Raw genomic sequence first — 18,512 nt, forward strand, 5'->3', positions numbered from 1 at the left:
GGCATAGAGGAAGCTCTGGCCTCAATATGCCCTTTCCTCATCCCTAAAAGGAAAGCCAAGGGTGGGGCGCTGCCTACCAAAGGAACCCAGAGCAGGAGACTTGAACCTCACGTGGAAACAAAGAGAAAAACACAGATACCAATGAAGAGATTAAAATATTGAAAACAATAATAATAATAATAGAGCTCTCTTGTATGGCGTTTACTGTGGCTAAGCATTTTACATAATTATCTCATGTCTTCCTCATAACAGCTCTAAGAGATCAGATGATGATGATGATGATGATGATTATTATTATTATAATCCCCATTTTACAAGTGAGAAAATTGACGCCCAGTGAGAGAATCAAGATATATAGATGGAGGGCCGGGCCCGTGGCTTAGCGGTTAAGTGCGCGCGCTCCGCTGCTGGCGGCCCGGGTTCTGATCCCAGGTGCGCCCCAACGGCACCGCTTCTCCGGCCATGCTGAGGCCGCGTCCCACATACAGCAACTAGAAGGATGTGCAGCTATGACATACAACTATCTACTGGGGCTTTGGGGAAAATAAATAAATAAATAAAAATTAAAAAAAAAAAAGATATATAGATGTAAAGAGACAGGAGAGACACAAAACACAGATGGAAAGAAACAGAAACAGAGATAAAGACAGACAAGCCTAGAGAGAAAATAAAAGGTAGATAAGCAAAAAAAGGAGGCTGAGAGCCAGGACTCCTGGGGGGCGGGGTGGGGGGGTGGGCAAGGGCCTGGGACTCCTGGGTCCTGGGGGAGGACGGGCCAAGGATGGGGACTCTCAGGTATTTCCTCCCCTGACACAAGAAACCAGGCTTGTCCACCCCTTCTTGTTGTGGGTCTTGGGCCTGGTTGGAGTCAAAAATAGTGATTAGTAGGGGGCCTACCTCCTTTTAGGAGGTAATAAGAAAATGATTCATGAGGGTGCCCCAGGCCTGGGAGGGGCATTTCCCCCACGGACTCTGTTCTTTGATCTAGATAGATCAGGCCTCAGGGAGGACCAGAGAGTGGCAGGGCCCTGTCTGTCCCTCTCCATCAAAGTGTCTCCATCACTCAGAACTGTCACTGAGGCCCACCCTGGGGAAGGGTGGGCCACTCTGGGGCAGCCACAGCTTTCCTGGTGGGTCTCCATCCCTCTGAGTCTCTTTACTTTCCCCCAGACCTTGAACCAGTGCCTCCAGAGGTCCCGGCACATTGCAGGGGCTCAGCAAATGCTTATGGGATGGATGGACAAACAGCCACACCTCTCTGTACAGCTCTTTCTCTGTCCCCACCCGCTGTCTCTCTCTGTGTCCCCATCACAATTCTCAGCCTCTCCCTGGCCTCACCCATCTCCTCCCACCGTCCCTTTCACCTTGTGTTTCTTCCTAAGCCACTGGGCCCACCATCCCCATTAGGGAGAAACTGAGGCTCATTTTGGAAGGAGTCACCCTCCCAGGGTCACCTGTAGGGCACGTAAAGTAGTAGCTGAGAGAGGGGTTCTCAAGATCCCAATACAGACACACTTCTGGCACCACAGAGTCAGAAATGCAAGATGTGCCTTCACAACACCTGTTTGGTAGGATCTTAACCTTTGCACCCACACAATCAAAGAGTCACACACACAGCACATACAGTCACCTATGAACACAAACATAAACATAAGCACACAATCTCAGAGTCATGGCACTGACAACACACACAGAAATAGCCTATTCCACATGCAAACAGACACCCTAGTTATGCAATTATATGCCCAGCCACTGATAGGCCACTCATCCTATTGCTCCTAGGATCATGAGCAAAGACTTGGTCTCATTCACTATTGTATCCCCAGCAACTAGAACAGATCATCATCATCATCATCATCACCATCAACACAAAATGTTCCCTACGTGCCAGGCACAATTCTAAGCATTTCACAGGAATTAATTCATTCAATCCTCTCAACAGCTCTATTCGCAACAACCCGTTTCATAGAAGGAAAAATTGAGGGCCAGGGAAGTTTAGTGATTTGCCCAAGGTTTCACAGCCAATAAGAAGCTATCAGGATTTGAACTTAGGTTTTCTGGCTCCGGGGTCCATCACACAAGGCTACCACCACTCAGTCAATAATCCCCGCCTAAATCAAATCAGAAGTACAGAATCTCGACAGCTGAGACCACACCCAACACAGGTGCACAGTGTGTAGAATCACAGGACGGCAATATAGATACTAACAGAAAAGACCACTCACGTGTCACACCCCCGAACAGGAACATACAAAGAGAGACACATCATGACAATCCCCACACAGACTCACAGCACCCAGAGAGGCACACACCACACGCAGAGACACAACACACCCAAACCCAGACACAGTGACACACCCAGAGCTCCCTGAGTCCATCCTGTTCCAAGCCCATCCTGCTGGGCTGGCCTTCGAGGAAGCAGCAGGCTTAGGATGGGAAGGGGGGGCCACCTCACTTGTCTGCTCAGCCCAACCGGTTCCACCAGGGCCATGGATGGCACCGCCCGCCTTGTGAAACCCACATTGGGCAACTGGACCCAGACCTGGCCTGGATGTCCCAAATATTGGATGGAACATATTTATACTTAAAAAGTATTTGTTGTTTATCTGAAATTCAAATGTAACTGGGCGTCCCGTATTTTATCTGGCAACCCTATTTGAGAGGGATGGAAGCCAGATGCTCGGAGACCCTGCCATGGTCACTCCTCAGCCCCCAGGCCTCTTCTCCTGCCTGTTGCCCTCCTCCTCACCCCCAAGCAGGCCACCTCACTGCTTCCCTGGTCCTATTTCCTCATCTACATGAATTGCTCTATCTAATTGGGGCCTCCAGGCTGTGTCAGAGTTGGGAGAGGAAACTCTAGGACAACTCAGGCTGTCATCCTGAGAGCTCTAGGGTCTTCAGAGATGACTGACCCTGAGTCACCTGCAGCCCATGGTCTGGACAGCTTGGGGGATGGGGTCCTGTAGCTGCCTCCATGGGGCAGAGCCTAGAGATGGAGAGAGATGCTAAGTCAGGAGACAGAGACCCCGGGATAAGGGCAAGAAACACAGAGCTTGGGAGAAGAGAGACTCAGAGATGGGGAGACAGAACTAGAGAAATTGGGAAACAGATTTGCAGAGATGAGGAAAGAAAGAGAGAGAGATTCAGAGCTGGTGAGTCAAAGATGCAGAGATCGGGAAGACACTATGCAGAGATGGGACACTAGAACAGAAATGAAGAGATGTTCCCCAGACATTCAGGCTCCCAGACCAAGTGATGGACATGCACAGGCAAGATGCTGAATGCTGCCCATAGGTCTGGGGACAATGACAGCAAACCATCTGGGTGGTGCCAGGAGACCAAGGTTCAGGTCCCTCCTGGGGTGGAGGGAAAGCTGGGATCCCAGGCCAGCAGGGTGATCCATGTGCTGTCACCCCATACCCATACCCAGTGGGGTGATGACAGCACCTTCTCTGCAGGTGACACCCCAATTTTCTGGTGCCTCCTACATTTTGGGGTGACACCCGTGCTAGGAACCCCACCCGGATCTAACGCTGCTTCCCTCACTGAGTCACCTCTAACCCCGCCAGGCCTGTTGGGGGGAGACTGTGGAGACTCAGGCAGCCAGGCCCCCAGCTCTTTCAGCCCTCAGGAACCCAGCAATCTGGAATCCCAGGACCCCAACCCAACTCAGGGATGCAGCCTAGCCTAACCCAAGAGTCTGGACCCCCAGCCTCCTCCTCCCTCAGCCCCAGGAATCTGAGCCCCCTCTCCCTCCTCTATTAGGGACCAGAGATCAGGCTCCCAGCCCTACTCCTCCCTCAGACCCAGGAGTCCAGGCCCCCAGTCCTCTGCTCTATTAGGACCTAGGAGGTTCTGGGTCACCTCCACCTCCTTCAGGAACCACAGCTTCTCAGTTCCCAGCCTTCTACCTTCCCAATACGGAGGTGGGGTGAGGTGTGTTTATTTACTTTGGTTCCAGCATGAGTCACCCCCAAAACACACTGCCCCCCACCATGTGCCCAGTGGCCCTGAATGGGAGGACAATGCCCCCTCTCCCAGGGATGTGGGGACCTCACTAAGGATGCTGCAAGAGGCCTGGAAGGGGAGCCCACTCTCTCCCACACCACTGGCCGTTCTCCTCTACCCTCTACCCTCTCGATGGCTGTGGTGGCCGTGCCTCCACCTACCTGCCCCTCTACCTTTCTATCCTTGTGTCTCTCTTCTCCAAATCTGTCTCTCCCTTTCTTGCTAATTCTCCCCAGATCTTTGTGCCTCTCTGGCTTGGCATCTCTGTCTCCACCTCTCTGAATCTCCTTGTCTCTCTCCCCCATCTTGGCCTCCCCTTATGTCTCTATGTCCCCCATTCCTGTCCCATCTCTCTCTCTCCCTCTTTTGGTCTCTGTGCTTTGACCCAGCTGTGCCCCTTGCACGTTCCCTCTGCCTTCTCCCCCCATCTCTCTGTTTCTCTCCGCCCACTCCCCTTTCTATCTCCACTGTCTTGTCCCTGGATCCCCTACCCCACAATTTCCTTGGTCCTATGAGGTGAGGCAGAAGGGGAAGGTAGGGGGATGGAGGATAGAGAGAGAGGGAGGGGAAGTCCCAGTTGGGGAAGACCGGCTTGGCTCCCTGGGCATCTCTGTCAGAGCTCCGCCCAGGGCCCCATGGCCTGCCCAATATAAGCAGCTCCTAGCTGAGACTGAGAACTCAGTGCCAGTGTCACCCACACCTCCATCATCGCCATCGCAGTCCTGCAGAAAGGAGCATCCGCCTGCAGCCTTCTGTTCTGAAGTCGGTGCCTCTGCTCTGAGGTCAGTGCCTCTGCTCTGTTCTTCTCCGCCCCACTCCACTCACATCTGTCTCCTCGCACATCTCTGACTGTCTATCTCTCTGGACATCCCTGTCTTTCTCAATGTCCCCTGTATCCCCCCTTCTCAATCTGAGTGGTGCTGGGTTGAATTTGGAAGTCCTGGGGTCCAGCGCCACCTCTACTAACCCCCTTGGCCTAGGCCATCAGATGTAGGGCATTTCTCTTCACCTCCCTGAGCCTCAGTGTTCCGCCTGTGAAATGGGCTTGCAGAGCCAAAGTGCTGGGCAGCTGGGAGCGTTACTGGTGGCATCTCTATGGGCACCTGGCTCTAATCTCTTTCTCTCTTTGTCTCTGACTCTGCCTGTCTCTGTCTCTTGGTCTCTCCAGCTCTGCATCTGATATAAGGAGGGTCCTCTGGGGTCTGTCGGGCAGCTGTACAGAGATGGGCGAGTTTCTCGCCCCACCCCATACATCCCTACTCCAGTCTCTCTTGGCTGGCAGGCTGACTTGGCCTCTTTCTCCCCAGCTCCCTTCCCCCTGAGAACCCAGGCCCCAGTGCCCGTGCCCCCACCCCTCCCTTCCCCTAGTATCCAGCATCCCTTGGACTCTGCCAGTGTCTCTGCCGCTGTCACCGCTGCCACCTCTGCCGTCCCCAACGCCACCTCCTCAGGGCCAGCAAGATGCAGTTTGAGATGCAAGACAACGTGAAAGGCAAAGGTGGGATCGCTGGATGGACCAGCCACCCTTCCAGTCCTTGGAACCTGGCCTCTTCCCTCCCTGGGGCACACTGGCTTCGAAGACAGATGGCACCTGCTTGCACCCCAGAGGCCCCAAAATGCAGGAACCCAGCACCCCAGGCCCAGACGTGGAGGAGGCAGCGGCATGTCCCGGCCACGCCCAGATGTGGCGCCCACTCTTCCCCAGACGCGCAGGAGCCCCCCACCCCAGCTCAACCAGTTGTGCAGGAGGCAGCGGCAACGGGGACAGACTGGGGTGTTGATGCCCAGATGTGGCAGAAAGGAAGGGAGAAGCACAGTGGTGTCACCTAAGTGGGCGGCCTGGCGGCCCCGCCCAGACTGCCCGGCAGAGGGAGGGGCGGCAGGGGTGCAGGGCCCGGGAGGCGCTGCGAGGCTGCCCGCTGACCCCTGTCCCCCACCTCCGCAGCCATGTCTTACCCAGTGACCAGCCAGCCCCAGTGTGCCAGCAGCAGCTACCAGACCCAGCTCAGTGACTGGCACACCGGTCTCATGGACTGCTGCAACGACATGCCCATCTGTGAGTGCCCCCAGGCGGGGGGGGGGGGGGGGGGGAGCGGCAGGGGAGGGGTCACCTCCAGCCCCCTCGGACGCCCTACTAACCCTGCTCCCACCTCCCTTCCACGGATCCTGAATTCCTACTCTCTAACCCTCACCCCTTCCTCGGATGCCCAGCACCCCCTAGGCTCCTGACCTCACACCTTCCAACTTCCCCTCTGACCCTCAAACCTCCCCCCACTTGGACCCTCAACTTTCTTAGTTGTGGCCCCAACTGCCCCTTCAAACCCTATTTCCCAATCTCTAAACCACCCCCTCCTCGGACCCCTAATTCCCTCTGGCACCTTTACTTCACTTCCTCCGACACTTCCCTCGGGGACCCTCATCCTGGCTCCGCGGACCCTCAGCCTCACCCCTCCCCGAGGCGGAGCGGGCAGAAGGCCCCGCGGGCCCCGCCCTGACCGCCCCGCGCCCGCCGCAGGTCTGTGCGGCACCTTCGTCCCTCTGTGCCTCGCCTGCCGCATCTCCGACGACTTCGGCGAGTGCTGCTGCACGCCCTACCTGCCCGGAGGCCTGAACTCCCTCCGCACCGGCATGCGCGAGCGCTACCGCATCCAGGTGCCAGCTGGGTCCTCCTCCCGCGGGAGCAGGGGCTGGGGACTGGCCTGCTGGGACCCAAGGCGGGCTCCTAACCTCTCTCTCCCACATTCTAGGGGACTGTCGGGAAGGACTGGGCGGCCCTCACCTTTTGTTTGCCCTGCGCCCTCTGTCAGATGGCGCGGGAACTGAAGATTCGAGAGTAAAGAAGTTCCCCCCTCCCCCCTCCTTTTCCACCTGTCACGCCTGGCCCCCACTGCCCCCTCCTGGGAAGACCTGCTCCTCCGCCCTATTCCGCCACCAGAAATACACCCACAATAAAAACCTGAAAACCAACTCCGCCTACATCCTTTCTGTCCCAGGGAAGGAATCTGGGTGGAGAAGGAGGTTTGGCGAGGGAGGAGGGAACACAGAGAAGATACCTAGGTGTGGAGGGAGGAGTCCCAGGGTCGGGTCGAGTGAGGTCCTTGACCCCAACCTGCTGTGGTATGACTTTGGCAAGTCTCTTTCCTCTCTAAGCCAGGGAGTCCTCGCTAACAATAAAACCACTCACGCCTTAGCAGCCTACCTGAAGCTCTGCCCAGATACCAAAAATAAGCAAAAGCAGAAAGTCTGTCTTTTTTTTTATATATAATTTTATTTATTTATTTTTTCCCCCAAAGCCCCAGTAGATAGTTGTATGCCATAGCTGCACGTCCTTCTAGTTGCTGTATGTGGGACACGGCCCCAGCATGGCCGGAGAAGCAGTGCATCGGTGCACGCCTGGGATCTGAACCCCGGGCCACCAGCAGCGGAGCGCCTGCACTTAACCGCTAAGCCATGGAGCCGGGCCCAGAAAGTCTGTCTTGGTAGAGTCCAGACATTCAAGTTCAAAGAAAAATTTTAGGAGAGCCCTTCTGCTCATTCACAACCTACGGACTCTTGGCCTACATAGAATTCTAACATGTTTGGGAGTCCTTTGCCTCCAGTGCAGAGAAGTGCCAGGTTAAGGCTCTCTGGAGCTGAAAGGAATCCATAAGGATCATCCAGTTCAATCCACCCTCTTTGCTGCAAAAGCAACTAGCAGATTAGAAAATGTCCTGGTCTCCAAATTGGACAGACCTGGGATCCAATCTTGACTCTTGCCACTTACTGTGTTATCTTTGTGAATTAATAAACCGTTCTGAGCTTGTTTCCTCCTCTGAAGATAATCCCTAATATGTCATATGGCTACTGTGACAGCAAGAGATGGAACAGATGGAAAGGCCAAAGAGTAAACTCAATAAACTGTTGCTGTTAATATTATTATTATATTACATATAATATAATATAACTATTCTAATATTAATATATTATTTATATTATTTGTATTATTTGCTGTTATCCTTCCCTCTCTCTCTCTGGATCTGTGTATCGAACCATTGAGTGACATCCTCACTTGGAATATCTCATAGGCATCTCAAATTTAACATGTCCAAAACCTAACTCCTGATTGTCCCCCCAAACCTGCTCTTCCCACAGTCTTCCCCATCTCAGGAAATAGCAAACCCCATCCTTCCAGTTGCTCAGTAACTTTCCTTCTCACTCAGTGTTCAATCTGTCCACAAATTCTGTTCATTTGACCTTGAGAATATATCCAGAATCACACTTCTCCCCACTCCACTGCCCCCACCTTGCTCCAGCCACCCTTGTCTTCAGCCTAAATGAATGCAGGAGCTCCTCGCTGGTCTCCTGCCCTACACCCACCCTTAGTCTCTTACCTGCAGAGGAGCCCAGTGAACACCTGAGTTAGGTCACATCCCTCCTGTGCTCAGACCCCTCTCATGGCTCCTCCCTCACAAACACCAGAGTCCTCCCATGGCTCAAGGACCTGTATGATATACGTCTTGTTCCCTCTCTGACCTCATCTCCTCCTTATTCCTCCACTCCAACCACATAAGGGCCTTTGCACTGGCTGTTCCTTCAACTTGGAATTCTCTTCCCTCAGATGTCCCTATGGCTCATTCCTTCACTTCTGCTCACATGTCATCTTATGAGAGAGGCCTTCCCTTCCTACCTTACATTAAAGAGCAAGTACCCCTTCCCCCCTTCCCTGCCTTGTCCTTCTGGTCATCTCCCAACATACCACATCATCTACTTACTATTGGGCTCCGCACTGGCTTGTCAGCTCCATGAGGGTAGGGACCTTGTTCACCGCTGTGTCCCCACACCTAGAACAGTGTGGGACCCGTTGTAGGTGGAGACAGTGAGTGACCACAGGTGGGGAACCACGGGCTTAGAAACGGGCAGCGATTTTAGAGGTAATGTGTGAGGGGCAACAGAGAGTCAGACAGGTTGCGTCAGAATCTGACCTTGCCTATTAATCAGCCCTGAGTTCTTAGGCAAGGAACTTAGCTTCTGAATCCACAAAAGAGAGGAACAAACTTGGACCTCCCAGCGGTGATGTTGGGAAGATTAAAAGCCTCATGCTGAGCACCCAGCACAGTGCCCACAGTGCTGTAGGCCCTTGGTAAAATTTCCCCCCTTTTCTTGTAGTCCGTAGGGCGTTGGTGGCCACACCCGGGCTAGAACCCAGGCCTCTAGGCTCCCATGCCCAGGCTTTCTCTCTCTACCATGAACTTTGCATTCAGGTGAATGGAAACCAGGGAGAGGTGACAGCTGAAGGGCTGACGTGGAGAGGGGGAACACGTGCTATGGGGCTTTTGTACTGGGGCATCTGCACAGCAGTAACAGGAGTTGGAGGGAGAGTGGCTCTGCGTCCCAGAGAAGAGGTCCAGTCACAGTACAAATGCTCTGCTTAGGAAGGCAAAGTCACATGGTGACAGCTAGGAAGAGATCTCACCAAAGGGCCAGAGCATACCATGGAGGCATCTCAAAGACCCACCTTAGCTCCTTCCTGATCATGCAGGGTGAACTCTCCACTGGCCCCAGGACTCTCTGAGGCAGCACATCCCAATGCTGGTTAGCTCCCCAGTTGGGAAATTCTGCCTTATCTCCAGCAGAAACCAGCCATTTTGAACACCTGTCCCTAGTGCCCACTCTGCACTGGGACAGCTCTCAGCTGGGTCTGCCTAAATAAAGGGTTCTCTCCTCGGGCAGTAGAAGAGCCTGCTGGTCAGGCATGTGGATTTGAGGGTCAGACAGCCTGGATTCAAATGGCAGCTATCACTCAACACCTAAATAATGTCTATGAACTTTTGTTTTCTCATCTGCAAAATGGGGATTACATGATACCTACCTCATACGGTGGTTGGAAAGATCAAATGAAACCACAGCAGTAACATGCCAGGCAAACTGTCTAGCATACAGTACTCAGTAAACACAAGTTCACAGTCACATCTCGGAGGTTCAGTACTACCCTCAGCTCATGAAGGCAAAACACACACGGGCAGAATAATTCCTTAAGTTGCCTGGAAGGTCTGAAAGCTCTATGATATTCACAGACCATACTGGAGACCCACACACCCGCTAAGTCACACTCACGGCCGTGTCCTTGGCTGAACATCAGATGAAGCAGCCAGCTTGCGCCTAGGGGCCAGCTCGTACAGAAAGGTACACAGCAAGATTCCCAGGCTGAGCGAGGCCACCTGAGGGGACAGAGATCTCCCGCTCCCACTCCCCTCCCACCAGGGCTCTTGCTTGCCCAGGGACTGGCAGATAAAGGCTCCCAGAATTAAACCCAAACCCGGGACTAAGGCAGTCTGCTTTCCCTCCTGAGACAAACTGGGATCTCCCTGCGACAGAGATCGGGGGAAGGAAGGGTCAAAGGGCTCACTGCCCTGTCTTGACATGAGTACAGCCATGTTTGGCCGCTCCATTGACCTACAGCCACCAGCACAAAAAGAAATACAAAGCTGCTTTCTGTGTGGTGGGAACTGGCCTTTCTCCCACGGAGAGAGTTGCAAGTTGCAACATTTCAAGGCTCTTGGAGCGTCGTAGCCCAGAATGGACTGGCCATCTGTGCCGGGCTGAGACGATAACCAAAGAAAACAATGCACGTACACAACTACTGGGCTGGGACGTTAGCCAGGGGGCTCAGTGCACATACGCCACTGATAACCATTTGTGCATGGAAACACTAAATGCTTGCTCTGCAAACTCTGTAATTGCTTACTCTAAAAATTACTGATGGTATAAAAACTGCTAGAAACTGAGCCCCGGTGAGAGTTCCACCTGTAGAAGGGACACCTTGCCCAAGACGTGTGATCCTTGCCCAGCCAGGTCGATTGACAGAGCTCTCCCAGCAGTGGGGCGTGGATGTTGTGAGTAACTGATTTGATGTGAAGTAATTGATTTGATATGAAGTAATTGATTTGGTGTGTTCTCTTTTCGGTTAACCTGGTGTTTCTCTTTCTGGTTGATTTGTGTCATTTCTCTTCAGCCGATGTGGGTATTTTCCCTTTCCAGTCGGGCTGATGTTTTTTCCCTCTTAATATTTGACCTATTTAGATCTATTTGCAGACTATCACCTTTACTATCCTCTATATAATAAAATATACCTTCAGACCATTTGTTTGGAGTGGAAAGTGTCTTTTACGTCTCCGATCGAATCCCCAAACCTCTCGTAACATGCCCTGACGTCCCCTTGGCTCGTCCCTTCTGGGGAACAAAAGCTTCTGTAGTGGCCCCACCCCAACTCCTGCCTAGAAGGGACAGCAAGGAGCCAGGCCCAGGCCACTTGGCTTGGAGGGGGGACCATGATAAGGGCATTTATTCAGTATATTCAGCGCTTGGGTGCTGGTTCAGAGAGCCAAGACACCCCATCTCTCTCATGCAGACAGCGCATGGACACCAGTACTCCCCACACACTTTATTTGATGCGTCCATCACTCCCCCCTCTTTTGGATGGCCTCTTAGACTGAGGCCCCCAGCAGAGGGGAAGACAGAGGACCCAGCTCCCCAAGGTCAAGGCAGCTGAGGGATGGAGTCTTGGGAAAGGAGAGTCCCAAGTTCAAAATGGCTAGAAGCGGGGAGGCCCTCAAGGAGAGGAGCTCAGAAGTCCAAGGTGGTAGCTGGAGTAGGGGGCAGCCCCTGCAGGGAGCCCAGAAGTCTTCAAGGCAACATTGTCTGGGAACAGAGCTGTACACTCATCGACTCCCACATTTCTATCTCCAACGTTGGTATCCCCCATGCCCCACTGCGCCTCGGGCGGCATCTCAGGCAGCAGCTTTGTCTCCTCGAGCTCCCTCTGAGCCGGGTGACCCTGGTCCTGGGGTCAGGTAACACCCCTGAGCCTTGCCCCTCCAGCCTAGGGGTGGCAGCAGCAGCCTCCTTCTCACTTGCTCCTGGGCTGCCTCACTGTCCCGCTTCTAATCAGCTCTGTCCTTCACCACTACAGCCAATCCCCTGCACTCAGTTCCTTCTGCTGAAACACTCGGAGCGGTTTCTCTTAACCTCGTTGGACCTAACTTAAGAAATGCCTAAAGGACATCTCAAGTCTAAAACTGGACTCCTGATCTTTCCCACAAGCCCCAGTCAGCCCCATCTTAATAAATGACCCCACCGTCCACCCACAGTTCAGGCCACAAAGTTGGGGTCATCCTGGATTCCTCCCCTCCCTCACCCTGACATCCACACCATTGTTACAGCCTTCCACATACACCCTGCGTTTGTCCCTGACTTTCCCTCTCACGGCCACCACCCTGATCCAATCCATTGTCATCTCGTGTCCCCCTGCTGCCTCTCTCACCCTCCGCAATCCATTCCCCACACCACAGTTGAGTGACCTCTTAAACAGGTACATCGGATCCTGTCATTCCTCCTCATAAAACTGTCCAACGGCTTCCCACGGCCCTGAGAATAAAACCCCAAAGCCATCTGGGGCCCACAGGTCCTGGGTGATCCGGCCCCTGCCTGTCCCCAACCTCATCTCTTCACACTCGGCCTGGGTCACATTGGTCAGTTTTCTGTTCCTTCCAATAAAACGAGCTGGTTCCCACCTCAGGGCCTTTGTCCTTGCAGTTCCCTCCGCCTGGAACCCACTTCCTACAGCTCTTCCCATGGCCAGTTCCTGCTCAGCCTTTGAGCCTAGCTTCTCGGAAGGCCCAACTGACTGACTTTACTGCGGTCTCTCACAGCCACATCCTGTTGACATCTCACGGCACTTCTCCCGCTCTGAAATGATCTTACTCGTCTGTATGTGCATGTGTGTGCTGATTGTCTCCCTTCACTAGAACCCAAGCCCCAAGAGATCAGGGAATCTTCTCTCAGTTCCTGCTCCACCCAGGGTTTCAACAGTGCCTGGCACACAGTAGGTATTCAATAAATAATTGTTGAATGCAGACGAAGCCCCTGTCTGGGGACCCCCAGAGGAAGGGAACCAGAGGTCTGAGGACACAGTGTCCAGGGCCCCCAGGTGGAGGGGCCCCAAGTTCAGGGTGGCCCCATCAGGGGACTTGGCTGCTGTGGGTCAGAGGGACATGCTGGTGAGGTTGTCCTGGCTCAGCAGTCCCTTCCGGCCTGCACCAGCCCCGTGCCCACTACCCCCAGCACCCCCGCCGCCCCCACAGTACTCATGTAGTCTGTGCCGCAATGTGACGAGGGCTGACCCCAGGCAGGCACCGTTGGGTGCGTGGGGCCCGCCAGGTAGCTGGAGCAGCAGTGTGGCCACACCGGCCATGCCATCTTCGGTGGGCTCGAGGGTGATAGGCCCGGCTCGCAGGCCAGCAGTGGTGGTGGGGATGGCTGGTGGGCAGCAGCCCCCTCCCACGGGTCCCCAGGGCCCGCCAGCCCCTGTCAGCAACAGGGGTGCCAAGAAGGGCTCAGAGCGGCGGAAGGCGGGTGGTGGGAGCCCGGCTGGCTTCCAGGCGGGGGCCGGGGCAGCAGGGTCGGGTGGGAAGCAGACGGTGACCTTGGCGAAGGGGCGGCTGGCCATCTTGGTCATCTCTTGCAGGTGCCGGCGCTGCTCCTGCCGCTGGTCCAGGGCCTGCTTGGCCTTCCAGAGGAGCACGCAGAGCGAGAGGAAGAGGAAGAAGCAGGAGAAGAAGACGGAGAAGAAGACAAACAGGTCAATGTGGGCCTGGTCCTGCCGGAAGAAGAGCAGGCCCTGCGAATCGGCCGAACCATTGGCACCAGGCCCACTTGGGTCTCCCACGCCCAGCAGCAGCAGGTAGAAGCGGCTGGACTTGAGGGCATGGTGCTCGTGCGGGTAGGTGATGACCAGCCGGTCTCGCACACTGCGGACCACCAGCACCGCCGAGGGCTCCGTCACTGTCACGTAGGTGATCAGGCCCCGTGGCCACACCTCCCGCACGCGCGGCTCTGCTGGGGTGCCCGGCCCAGTCCCGGTCCCCGGTCCCCCTGGATCCCCGGTCCCCCGAGGCCCGCCGTCAGCAGGTGGTGGGGGTGGCGGAGGGGGCGGGGGCGGCTGGATATGCACGGTGTGGACGCCCGTGTCGGGGGCCACACGGACTACGAAGGTGTCGTAGGAGGTGGAGACGTAGAGGTCCACGGCACCGAAGGTCACGTCCAGCGTCAGGCGGATGTCCACGTTGGTGAACTTGGGCTGCACGCCAAAGAGGACGGTGCGGCCAGGGCCCAGTGCCCGGCGCTTGGGCTCGTGGAAGCAGTTGGTCTGGGATGTGGGGTCCAGGCAGCACTCCTGTTCCACGGAGATGAGGCGGTAGCACTGCTGGCCACCCAGCGGGCTCCCGTGGAATGACTCCCGGCACTTGGCACACTGCGGGCGGGGTGGGGGGTGGAGGCAGCCATCAGGGACGAGCTCAGTGCCCGGCCATCCTCCAAGCAGGACTGACATTCTGTAGCTATTGGTAAGTAGCCACTGCCCTGGGTTCCCCCAGTGCCCCAGCAGCTTCCTTGTGACCCCTCCTCAATCTCCCTGACACTGGGTAGACGTGACCAAGACCCTATACTCCAGCACTGCTGTCCCCAGTGTCACCCCCAGTGACTACAGCACCCTGATGCAGAGGCCCCTGGAACTCTGAGGCTCAGCGATGGAGAGCTCTGCTGAATCCCGGCTCCACCTCCTCACTAACTGCTGGCTTTGGACAAGTGACTTAACCACACTGAACTTGTGATTCTTCGTCTGTACACAGGTAATAAACACGGCTCACTCCTGAACTGCTGAAGTCATAGCACACGGTGAGCCAGCCTCACCTTGCTGTTTCTGGACTGTTGGTACGTCCCACCCCAGGGCCTTTGCATTGGTGGATCCTCTGCCTGGATCGCTCTCCACCCACCCCTGCTCCCCCATGTCTGCTTGCCTGGCATCTTCAGTTCCTTCATGTCTTTACTCAAGTGTCACCTTCTCACTGAGGCCTTCCTTGGCCACTGTATCTACCGTTTCCACTCCCCAACACTTCCTAGCCTTTCTTTCTCGTTAATTTTTCTCCTTACTGGTCCTCACTAACACACTGTGTATCTGACTTATTCATTTGTTGCCTGACTCCGCATGAGAACGTAAATTCCTTGAGGAGAGAACATTTCGCCTGCTTTGTTTCCTCCTGTGTTCCTGCCCTCACACAGTGCCTGCCACCTGGCAGGTGTTCAGTAAATGTGTGTTGAATGACTGAGAGGCTGGATCAAAGCTATTTTGATTCCTGTAGTCCAGCGGAAACTGCTCAGGCTCCGGGATCAGAGCAGGGTCAGTCCAGGCTCCAAACCCAACCGGCTGCCTAACCTGGGATAGGACATTTAATGTCCCTGAGTCTCATTTTCCTCCAACATCCACAGCTCACTGAGGGCCCAGCACAGCCTTGATGAGCCTTACACATCTGTGCTGTCTCCACCATATCCACAGCACAGCACCAGCTCCGTGGCAGGCACTCTTTACAGAGCAGCTACTACTGCTATCGTTATCAGAACCTAAAGAAACTGCTGCTTCAGAGCTGCCAACAGAGGTGCTGGGGGAGGGGAGGGGGGTCTGAATTAATCTCTAGGGCTCTCTATTTTGGCAAACACCAATGGGCCTTTTGATTACGCATCAAGAAAGCAAAATTTCTGGTCCAGGATGGAAATGTTAGGGGTCAGTAAAGCTTGTGAAGTTCTGTCACCAATTTGGGTGGAGTTGTATCTTTGCAGAAATGATGTTTCTGTAGATGGGCAGGGGAAACTGAGGCAAGTAAGGAATTTTCTCTTCTCTGTGGAACTAGAGAGAAAAGGTGGGTGAGTGAGGTGGTAGGAGCTGTACTCCAAGAAGGGAGCAGGGACTATCACCTCTGTGGGAAGCGAGCCTGCAACACGGCAACCAACCAAGCCGAAGAAAATGGAAACAGACTCACGGGGAATTTGAATCTGGATATTAGTAATAATATGAGATCCCCTCTTAGGCCTAGGTCATCAGGTAGGGGCTGCCACTTGGGGGAAAACCTGCCTGAGAATGAAGACAACACAGAGGAAAGTGAGTCAAAACGCAAGGAAAGAGACTCCTGATGGCAATGCAGGAGCACCTGGATCTGCCCATTCCTGAAGGTAGACTCCAGACCTCAGCTTTGAGAGCCAATACATTAGCTTTTTTGCTTAAGCTACTATGAGATGGGTTCTCTGGTATTTGTAACCTTTAAGTTGTAACTATCTGCAATGGAGGCTGTCTCCTCACCAGCCTGAGAGCCGCCGCAACAGGCTCATTTCCAGGTCCCCAGCATCACTGCCCAGGGCCTGAAACTGACTGGGGCTCAGGGACAGTCTATCAAGCTGATTTTGATCCCATGACCACAGATATCAGAACCATGTTGTCAGTCCTGCCTGGGCCGGGCTAACTCATCCCAGCTCTGACTTCTTGGGAGTGTGGGGCCCTTGGCCCATAACTCGCTTCCCCCGCCACACCTGGTACTTGTAGCAGTCTCGGCGGTCACTGGGCGAGCTGCCCTGGCAAGTGCCCGTCTCCGTGTTGTTCTGACATGGGCAGCCTGTCCCATCCTGCTCGTTACATGTATCTGCATGCCCGTTACACTGGCATCTGAGGAAGAGAAAGAAGATGGAGCTATAGGGCTCCCATGACCTGCAGGGGCCCAGGCTGGGTGCTGCATATGTGAGCTCCAATCTGTGCAACAGGCCAGAAGAGGAAACTGAGGCTCACAGAGGTCAAGCCATTTGCCCAAGGCCACAGAGTCATTAAGTGGCAGAGTCAGGATTAGTCCCCGGGTTGGACTGATGCAGAGTTTACTGACCATTCAGAAGGAAGGGGGTGGAATGGGGAGGCCTCTCCCCCAGCAGCCCTTTCTCTTTGCCCACCAGTCTCCATTGGGGCTGCTCTGTAGCCTGCATTTCAGCATTGGCCTCTGAGGCAGGTGGTCTCCCATCTGAGTCTAGCTCATTGCTCCCAACCCCTGCACCAGCCTGGGGGCTCCCTGGGGATTTCATCCTCTCCTGACAGATGGCAGAGGAGTGGGGAGGGGAGTCTGACTGGGGAGAGGAGTCTGGCTCTCAGAGCTATTCCTACTGAGTAGAGCAAGTGTCCCGGGCCCCCCTTCCACTTACTTGGTGCATTTCCCATCCAGGAGGAAGTAGCCGTGGAGGCAGCTCTCACACTTGTCCCCATAGCTATTATTCTGGCAGTTCACACACACAGCCTCGTCTTCACTAGGACCCTCTGTCACCCAGTTTTCAATCTGGTCAAGGAAGAACAGGGTGATCATAAAGAGGCATGGACCAGCCCCTCCTCCCTTGGCCCAAGAGTCCAGACCCCAGACCCCTCCTCCCCCAGATCTAGGAGTTCGGGACCCCAGCCTCTTTCACCTCCTCTGGATCCAGTGAATACTTCTCTGGCTCCTTCCTGGCCATTTCGAGCTCCTTCCTGGAGACGCAGACGTGGCTGTTGCCACGACAGAAGGCATGGCAGGGCCGGCAGGTCCCACCACCCACGGCTGAACCCACGAACAGCGGGAGGCACTGCTCACAGTGGCTGCCCTAGAAACCAGGCACAGGGCAGTAAGGAGGGTTGGAGAATCACGGGGGGCACAAAAGTGGGGAGGGGGCAGGTTCTAAGAGCACCACGGGAGGACAGTAGGGGCCTGGCACTTGGCTTGGACAATCTCAGCCTATATGCGATTTAGCCCTCTCCCTTTACTTCCACACCTCCAGTGACAGGGGGTTCACTCCTCTCCAGCCCAGAATGTTGAACTCAGAAAGCCCTTCCCTAAACCTTCCCAAATCCTCCTTTACGTGACCACCCTCCCTGGCCCAGCGCCAACTGTCCACTATTCCAGGGCAGCTCTTCTGTGATACAAACCCAGACGATATCCCCAAAGTCTTCTCACACCTCCCCGAGATAGGGCTGTGCCACCTCCTCCCCGAGCCTGGCTTATCAGGGCTCGGAAGGAGGTTCAAGACACCTGAGCATGGGCTGAAGGCAAGGAAGGGCCGGGTCCCAGGGTTGGGTCTGAGGCCCCGTGAGGCCCACCTTGGTGTGGTTGCGGCAGAGCAGGCAGTGGTCGCGGGCCCCCACGCCGGCACACTCGCTGTGGCGGTTGCAGCGACACTCCGTGGAGCAGTTGCGGCCGACAAAGCCGAAGTGGCAGCGGCAGTGGTCAGGCTCCACACACGAGCCATTCACGCAGCCCTGGGCGCACACAGGGCGGCACAGCCCCGTCATACTGCAGGGGGGAGATGCGGGTGGTCAGGGCAGGGCCGTGGCCACCCTCTCCCAACGACGGGTCGCCAGCCACCATCCCATCCTCTCCTCAACTAGTTTGCACCCCTGGTCTGTTCCATCACTTTCCCTCCACAGCCCAGCCCACCGCCCCCACAGGAGCTAGCCTGTGACACCACCTCCTCCTGGGTACCCTATTAAACTTACCAACCTTGCCCCTCAACGACCCAGCCCCCACCCTCACACATTCCTGGGTCAATCTCACCACCTCCGCGCCTTGCACTGTTTTCTTCCGGCGTGCTGTGGTTCCTTTCGCCCATACCTCATGCTCTACTGCTTCCCACAG

The 18,512-nt window shown here is 55.1% G+C and overlaps 2 protein-coding genes and 1 long non-coding RNA gene across 3 annotated transcripts in view; 2 read left to right on the forward strand and 1 right to left on the reverse strand.

The window, feature by feature from the left end:
- The first annotated feature begins 5,955 nt into the window (after positions 1 to 5,955).
- Positions 5,956 to 6,967, forward strand: CNFN (cornifelin). Its single transcript, XM_058529409.1, has 3 exons — positions 5,956 to 6,064; positions 6,524 to 6,660; positions 6,756 to 6,967. Exons 1-3 carry the CDS (start codon positions 5,956 to 5,958, stop codon positions 6,843 to 6,845), a joined length of 336 nt encoding a protein of 111 aa, XP_058385392.1. The 3' UTR covers positions 6,846 to 6,967.
- Positions 6,968 to 12,787: 5,820 nt separating this feature from the next.
- Positions 12,788 to 13,621, forward strand: LOC131396918 (uncharacterized). Its single transcript, XR_009216704.1, has 2 exons — positions 12,788 to 12,868; positions 13,511 to 13,621. It is a non-coding gene; the product is annotated as an uncharacterized LOC131396918 (long non-coding RNA).
- The window catches only part of MEGF8 (multiple EGF like domains 8), a 39,697-nt gene continuing 34,046 nt past the window's right edge, over positions 12,862 to 18,512 (reverse strand). Inside the window, exons 37-41 of the mRNA XM_058529412.1 lie at positions 17,978 to 18,170; positions 17,314 to 17,484; positions 17,056 to 17,186; positions 16,402 to 16,534; positions 12,862 to 14,296 (exon numbers count right to left, since the gene is read on the reverse strand). Coding sequence (XP_058385395.1) covers positions 13,028 to 14,296; positions 16,402 to 16,534; positions 17,056 to 17,186; positions 17,314 to 17,484; positions 17,978 to 18,170 — 1,897 coding nt within the window. The 3' untranslated portion in view covers positions 12,862 to 13,027. The remainder of the gene's footprint in view (positions 14,297 to 16,401; positions 16,535 to 17,055; positions 17,187 to 17,313; positions 17,485 to 17,977; positions 18,171 to 18,512) is intronic.

The sequence above is a fragment of the Diceros bicornis genome, chromosome 34 (genome assembly GCF_020826845.1).
Source record: "Diceros bicornis minor isolate mBicDic1 chromosome 34, mDicBic1.mat.cur, whole genome shotgun sequence".
Lineage (NCBI taxonomy): Eukaryota > Metazoa > Chordata > Mammalia > Perissodactyla > Rhinocerotidae > Diceros > Diceros bicornis.